The sequence below is a fragment of the Arachis duranensis genome, chromosome 8 (assembly GCF_000817695.3).
Source record: "Arachis duranensis cultivar V14167 chromosome 8, aradu.V14167.gnm2.J7QH, whole genome shotgun sequence".
Taxonomy (NCBI): Eukaryota; Viridiplantae; Streptophyta; class Magnoliopsida; order Fabales; family Fabaceae; genus Arachis; species Arachis duranensis.
In genome coordinates this window covers 48,455,555-48,463,819 of record NC_029779.3, presented here as the reverse complement: position 1 = coordinate 48,463,819, position 8,265 = coordinate 48,455,555, and the positions used below count along the sequence as shown (strand labels likewise).

The window sequence follows — 8,265 nt, the reverse complement described above, 5'->3', positions numbered from 1 at the left end:
TACACACCTCCATGGAACCATATCCCGCATTCCCGCTCAAATAAGAGACAAGTCAAAACAAAGCATCGAAGTTTAGCTTTATTCATCAAGTGAGAAAATTTAAATATAATTCTGTGTTGTAAAATAAATAAAAATAAAAATAAAATAAAAAATAATTTTATTAATATTCTTTAATATTTGTATCTCATTATAATTAAAATTTTATAACCTACTTATAATAAATAATACACTCATTATAATATTATATTAATCGCTCTTTGCAAATTTAAAACATACATGTTGATTTGCTATTTATTTCAGTTGATATCAAATGTACGGCCTATTTATAGGTATAGATTGGTTGTTTTTTTGTTCGGTCAGTGGGTTGGACAATTTCTAATTTTAAGTATACAATACATTCATAAAATTCTAGACTTTAGTAATAGAAAAAGAATAAAATGCTATCTGAGTTAAAGTTCTTCGGCATAATTTGGTTTGTGATACACAAATAACAATAACACAATAATAAAATTAAGAGAGTACATAAAAATAATTATATTTTTTATTCAATTGAAAATAAAAAATAACTAATTGTGTATATACACAAAAATAAAACAAATGACAGAATTTTAAATTTTAAATTACGCTAACAAACAATAGAATTCTAAATTTTAAACTTTTTTATGTTTCCGAAGGTGGTTAATTACCCACAAACCGAAAGATGGTATATATTGGTATCCAGAATTGGATTTGGATTCGAATTCTTTAAATTTTAAATTTTATTTTAGAAGATAAAGTATTATCTATTATCATTTATTTCATAGATGAGATTGAAAAAGAAAATATGAGAAAAAAAGCATTCAATGATAAGCGATCTCATCTTATTCTCTAAAATAAAAATTTAGAATTGAGAGGATTTAAATTTTCAAGAACTAGGATAGAGCCTAGTTGAGACCATAGAGAGCCACACCCCCAAATTTTTTATAAAAAAAATTAGTAATACTATTTTAAAAAATAAAAAATAGTTTAATTGACTCAAATATTTTACTGAAGTTTCCAAGTTTAATTCTTATCTCTTATTTTTGTTGTACAATAATTTTTAGTTTTAAACATTAAAAATATAATAGATTTAGACTGAACTCAGTAGATCTTTATTAGCTTTCATAACACATCAAAATTAAAAAATAAAACAAATCAAATAAAAAAAGTTATCTAACAAAATAAAATAAGAATAAAAAAAATCATCTAACAATTAAATTAAATAAAAAAAATTATCTAATAAAAAAAGATAAGAATAAAAAAAGATTCCCTAACAAAAATAAAAGATAAAAACCATCCTTATAAAAACACGCTGCTGCTAGCAGTTTTTCTATTCAATTTCGTAACTTTCTATTCAACAAGTAAACCTCTCTCTATTTTTAGGTTCGAATATAAAAAATTAGGTTTTTTTTTTTTCAACTTTAGGTGTTTCCAATCTCTATCTCGTTTTGCCAATTTGCTTCCTCATAGCTCAATTCTCTGTTGCTCTCTTTGGCAGCTGAATCTTCACTCCTCTCTCTCTACCTGCATCATTCTCTACGCTGTCTTCCTGCAAGGTATTTGCTTGAAATCCATCAAAATGAAAACGTGGGGAATATTGCTGCTCCTTCTTTGCTTACAAGCCGTCACTTATGCAGTGATTGGTGAATCTCAAACTTGCCCTGCTGAAAATGTCGGTAAATGTGACGATTCAGATTGGGAGGGTGAATTCTTTCCTGGCATTAACAAAATCAAATATGAGGGTCCCTCTAGCAAGAATCCGCTTTCATTTAAATGGTACAACGCAGAAGAAGAAATTCTTGGGAAGAAAATGAAGGATTGGTTCAGATTTAGTGTTGCATTTTGGCATACATTCCGTGGAACAGGTGCAGACCCGTTTGGTGCACCTACCAAGTACTGGCCGTGGGAAGATGGTACCAATTCTTTGAAAATGGCTAAAAGAAGAATGCGAGCAAACTTTGAGTTTATAAACAAACTTGGAGTTGATTGGTGGTGCTTCCATGACCGTGATATAGCCCCTGATGGAGAAACTCTGGAGGAAGCTAATGCAAACTTGGATGAAGTGGTTGCCCTTGCCAAAGAGCTTCAGATGCAGAGTAATAAAAAAGTTCTATGGGGAACTGCTCAATTGTTTATGCATCCTCGTTACATGCATGGTGCTGCTACTAGCTCTGAGTTAGGTGTATATGCATATGCTGCTGCACAAGTGAAGAAAGCCTTGGAGGTCACACATTATTTGGGGGGAGAAAATTATGTTTTCTGGGGTGGCCGTGAGGGTTATCAATCCCTATTGAACACGGATATGGAACGAGAACTTAATCATTTGGCTAGGTTCTTTGAAGCTGCTGTTGCATACAAGAAGAAGATTGGATTCAATGGGACACTGCTGATTGAACCCAAGCCACAAGAACCTACAAAACACCAGTATGACTGGGATGCTGCAACCACCGCTAATTTCTTGCGCAAGTATGGACTTATAGGGGAATTCAAACTCAACATTGAGTGCAACCATGCCACCTTATCGGGACATAGTTGTCACCATGAACTTGAAACTGCAAGGATTAATGGACTATTGGGTAATATTGATGCAAACACTGGTGATCCTCAAGTTGGTTGGGACACAGATCAGTTTCTTGTGGATATTCAAGAAGCAACAATGATTATGCTCAGTGTGATTAGAAATGGTGGAATTGCACCAGGCGGATTCAACTTTGATGCCAAATTGCGGAGAGAGAGCACAGATGTTGAAGACTTGTTCATTGCCCACATCATCGGTATGGATACAATGGCCCGCGGCCTCAAGAATGCTGCTACGCTAATTGCGGACGGTACTCTAGCTGAGCTTGTTCGGAAGAGATACCAGAGTTTTGACACTGAAATTGGTGCTCAAATAGAGGCTGGTAAAGCTGACTTTGACTTCTTGGAGAAGAAAGCTAAGCAATGGGGAGAACCCAAGGTTGCTTCAGCCAAACAAGAGCTAGCTGAGATGATTCTCCAGTCTGCGTTGTGAGAATAAAATCGTTAGCATCCTCCTCGGTTGGCAAAACCTGCTAGTTTCCGCAGGGGACGACTGACGAGACGTTACGTTAGCGAATTTATGTGAATCCTAGTCGGCTTGTCGTAGACTCCTAGTAATAATTAGGTCCATTAGGTATCTGTTTTATTTTATCTATTAAATATTATCTTTTGTGCATATATAAGGAGGACAACCCTTTCTGTGTCCAATTCTCTTGCGTTTTTTTATTTAAATTAAATAAATATAATATTTACTAAAATAAATAAACATTTAAGTAGTTACGAAAATACAACTTTAGTTATATTTCGGATGTTGAAGGAATGTCGAAAAACATGAGCTGATCTTAGAATCTTAGATGCACAGATCCAGTTAAGTGATAGGCTGGATATGAGTCATATTTCGGATGCACTCGTAATATGTACATACGCTGATATCAGATACTAAATATCCGAGATAAGTGCATTTCGTGTTTGGGGTTTCTGCATCCGAGATAAATGCAATTGTGGTGGATACGGACTCAACATGCGAGATAAGCACATTAGCTATATATAAGTCACAGCATCCGTAATTTAAACCATTTTTTCAAGTTTTGTGAGTTTCTGGACTGTGTTAAATCGAGTTCCTTCACAAAATATGGCCTCCCAATAATATATCCTTGAGGAGGACATCAACAGACTCAATAATATTTGGCACATAATTGTAGTGTTAGACTTTGAAGTTAGTAGTTTAATCTTTTTTATTGTTAGTTAATAATAGGTTTAGATGTTTAGTCTTTAGTAACTTAATAGACTGGGTATAGTGAGTTGACAAAGTTTAAAGAATTACATTGGTTTATTTGATATATCTGGGATCGTTGTATGAGTTGTATAATTGATTATAATTATTTAAGTTAAATAAATAAAATAAGTACCTAATTGTGAGTTAAGTTAAAGAAATAAAATAAAAAAAAACTCTGGTTGAACCTGTTAGAACAATAAATTCCATTGTACAAGAACAAGAACATGTAGAGGAAAGAGATAGAGTACCAAAAATTATGGAAAATTTGAGGCCAAGATTTAAAAAAGAATACCAAATATGTTCAACGTACTATGTATTTATATCAGACGTGTGCACTAGATGGTTGCTTTATCATTCTTCTTGGCCTCTTTCTTTCGCTTCCTCTCAGATGAAGGATCTCTCGCTTTTAAATCGTTGGAGAATGTCCTCAAATAACTAGACACATGTTCATTTCGATGTGCTGAATGAAACCAAAATACATGAGATTAAAGAACAAGGACAGTTCACCCTGAAATCAGTCAAAGAAAATGATACTTACCAGAAAGTATGACATCTTCCATGTTCACACATTTACGATTTGCATGCTGTGCAAATAGCTGAAGATCCTTGGCTAGCCCCTCTGCACACAGAACATATTCTCTAACTCAATTCATCAATTCAAGAAAAATATCAATATTGTGTATCCTTGAACAATAAGCGTAAAGGTGATTTTAAAAAAGCTAAGAAAATTTAATAACCTGAGTCCCCAATCCTGCCTAATAATGCGAATTACTTGTTCCAAATTAAAGAGACTCTTCGCACCTCAATACGCATTATACAGCACTGAATATGAACTTAATTTTGACATTCTATCTAGGTATCTTACAATGCGAAGTAGTTCTTCTAAAAGTTCAACAGTTTTCAGTAACATATAATTAATTGAATAACCATAAATTTTGTGAAGTGATTGTGCATAACAACTGAATCCTCGTCTCATCTCTCAAAAGTTACTAATCAAGAAAAATTCAAAAGCACATTTCAGATTCCGGAGTCCATTACAGCCATCCCTAACAGTTATTTAGTTAGTCCTGAATCCGATTACCTATAACTGCATGAAATGAATCTCATGGATAACTCAAAATCTCTAATGATAAAAAACTAACTGTATAACATTGAGTTATTATTCACTCTTTCAATTTTCAAAGGTACCAATATAACGTGGATTATTATGCAGAAAATCATAATTAGTGAAAGCAATAACTGATAAAAGTTACTCACCGGTGAATTTGTATGCCAAATCAGCGATGCAAGAGACTAGTACTTTAGATATTTCCATGCCGTTCTTACTTGCTGCAAACCGACGTTTATGAATTATCAGGAACTCGAATTTTCCGAAAATTCGTTGAAATTAAGTAACAAAGATTCATTTGAAGAGATCGCGTAGTGTGTGGAAACTGAATTAAAGGTTTTACCTTCGGATTCGGCGATGGAGATGGCGGAGAGTCTGAACCTATCGCGCAAGAGCTTCGCTTCGGAGTCATGTTCTTGTTGTTCTTCTTCTTGTTAATTCTTGGGCCGGACTGATGGAGAAAGTCATTGATAAAACGGAAGGACTTGAGTATATTTTTAAAAGCCATACTGAAAATACATCCAAATTGTCACCGACAAAATCTTTTCTCTGGGCTTAGGCCCCTATGCTTACCAAAAAAAAATATATATATATACATTAACAAAAAATATCTCTAAATAATTTTAAAATGCGATAAAATATCCAATAATAATAATGTATTTTCAAACAAAATTTTAAATATTGAATTTTGATGCGATTTTTTATAAGTATGATTAGAAAAAAGAGATATTTTTATTTTTAAAATTTAGTAATTTTTTGTTAAGCATATATTTTTTGTGTGTTTTTTTGTCGACAACCAATAATACTTTTAAAAAATCATAAAAATTATATACTTAGTAAAAAATTATCAAAATTTAAGAATGCTAATATCTCATTTTCTAATCATATTTGCAAAAAATCGCATCAAAATTCAATCTCTAAAATATTTTTTGAGAAATATATTTTTATTGTTAGATAATTTTGTCTCGTTTTTGAGAAATATTATTTTGAGTAGTCTTAAATGGGACTGTCCTTCTATTTAAGCAGTTCTTTTATTTTATTTGTTTTATTTTTTCTTTTGCTTAATTTATTTCAGTCACCAAACAAAAATTATCTAAAGACATTTTTGTTAATAACAAAATTCAAGTACATTTTTGTCAATAACAAAATTATTCGAATGTATTTTTAGTAGTTTATTCTTTAAAAAAATGACAAAAGATAAATATTTTTTATGTTCTTAAATCTTAACTAAAAAAATTAATTCATGTTATTAAAAATTTTTTATGTTTGAACTACTTTTTAAAATTAAAATAATAAAGAATTCAATACTATATCAGTTTCAAAGTATGTCATATCTTTATATGGGTGTCTTTTTCTTTTGAAAGTTATTAAGTTGAGATTAACCCTAATCGATTTAAAATATGGGTTAATTGAAGAAATGTCCTTAATTTATATTTTAGGTTATTTACAAAGATAAAATTCTCAAAATGACTTGATAAAACTTTTAATTTATGTTTTATGATAGAGGATATAAATTATAATTAATAGATAGACAATGACAATTCTTTTATATTTAAGTTATAATTTATTTATATAAAATTATAAATTATATTCATGTTATTTGTATCAACTCATAAACTTGAAGTCGAAATAACTCAGCAAATTTTTGTTAAATTAAATTTGTTTTGCAAATACACTTAATTATTAACAAGTTTAATTATAAACCGAACTTAATTTTTATAAGTCGAGTTTAAATTTGACCTAATTCATTTTAGTTCGGCTCACTTCCAAGTCCCAATGATTCGAACCGTGCAGGAAAATGACAATACCACCCGAATCTGTGGGTATGGGATACCCACTCCGCCCCAACCCACTCGAAGTGGGTAATTATTCGTCCTGCACCGAAGGCGAATTTTTTGTGGGGTGGGTTCTTGTGCGGTGTGGGACGGGTCAGGTTTGGGTAATACCCGTCCCAATGTATATATAATATATAATTTTAATATATAATATGTGTAATATATGTAAACTAATTAGTAAAATAATTGATAATATTATATCAATTTTACTTTAATTTATGTTATGTATGTGATGATAGTTATATAAATTTTAAAATTTTATTTTATTTATTGAATTTTAATAATTTTGAGACAGGTAGAGGCAGAGCAGATACCCGCAGGACGGATTAAAATTCAACTTTTTACTACTCGTGGATAAGAGTGGGACAGATTCTATACGAATTATTGTAGGATAAGACAGGGTCGGATAGAGTAAAAATCTGCCCCTACCTGCACCGCACCGTTGCCATCCCTAAAGCATGCAGTTTGAAATTTTTTTCTCTTCATCATCAAGTAGTTGCTACTCTTTTTTTTTTTGTATTAAAATGGGCCGATTGTCCAAAAAAAAAGCTAAGTACAAACTACTCGGGATAAAAAACTAAGTATTTAATTAATTTGGGTTGGTCGAGTGGTCAACTCACTCGTCCGTTTAACCAAGTGTTGGGGTTCGAATTCCGCCTTGTGCATGCAGCAATTCATTGGCCAACGACAAACCTTTAAATGGAGCTGTTGAAAAATACTGTAGGCAACTAAAAAAAACTAAGTACTTATTATTATTTATTAGTTTATTATTATTATAGAGAGTATACGGATAGATTGACAAAACTCATAGAGCAGTCAACAAAAAAAAAAAGAAAGAAAAAACTCATACGGCAAAAGGGCAATGAGTTTCTTCATTTTTGTCGAACATGAAATAGGCTTGAATAAATAATTTTTTTTTTCTGGACGTAACAACAAAAGTCCAGAGCAAACCACAAAAAACTCTCTATTCCCGTGTAACCACTTTTAAATTTGGCAAATTCACCAATGCAAGTTGGCACAAATGGATGAGAGTCTGTGTCCCTTTAACTATCTCTCCTGGTTCGATATTCACTGGAAGATGAGAATGGAGCTTGCTTGCTTGTGAGAGTCGCTCACTTTGTGTGCCTCTACAGTACTCGAGGGATTAATCATTGAGCTTCCGGCCTGATGGATACCTTCGTGCAAACCAAAAAGAAAAAAGCTTCTGGCCTGACGGATATCCTCGTGCAAACCAAAAAGAAAAAAAAAATTCGACAAATTTTTTAGTATACACTATCTAAAAACATCTACATATATAAATTTGTATTAGATGAGCTTCTAATTCTAACAAACTATAGTTTAAATAATATAGTCTTCTCATCTTTATTTAAAAATTTTGGATTTAAGTATCACTTTTAATTTAAAAAAAAGACCACTTGAACCAGCATAATTATCGACATAATTCTTGCAATAGTGATCGGACACCTTTATAACTTTAGAATTATTAATAATCATTATTCAGACTAATTATT

The 8,265-nt window shown here is 31.6% G+C and overlaps 2 protein-coding genes across 2 annotated transcripts; one reads left to right on the top strand and one right to left on the bottom strand.

The window, feature by feature from the left end:
* The first annotated feature begins 1,526 nt into the window (after positions 1-1,526).
* Positions 1,527-3,149, top strand: LOC107463586 (xylose isomerase-like). Its single transcript, XM_016082402.3, has one exon. The coding sequence runs from the start codon at positions 1,598-1,600 to the stop codon at positions 3,026-3,028; it is 1,431 nt and encodes a 476-aa protein (XP_015937888.1). The 5' UTR covers positions 1,527-1,597; the 3' UTR covers positions 3,029-3,149.
* Positions 3,150-3,997: 848 nt separating this feature from the next.
* On the bottom strand, positions 3,998-5,355 carry LOC107463486 (protein MHF1 homolog; the record flags this gene model as incomplete). Its single annotated transcript, XM_016082282.3, is given in 4 exon segments — positions 3,998-4,271; positions 4,350-4,430; positions 5,069-5,140; positions 5,263-5,355. Coding segments are annotated over 4 exon segments (371 nt in total), but the record flags the coding sequence as incomplete, so codon positions are not given.
* Positions 5,356-8,265: the final 2,910 nt, after the last annotated feature.

Excerpts from the sequence above, each read along its gene's own strand:
- LOC107463586 (XM_016082402.3), top strand. The coding sequence starts at position 1,598 with ATGAAAACGTGGGGAATATTGCTGCTCCTTCTTTGCTTACAAGCCGTC.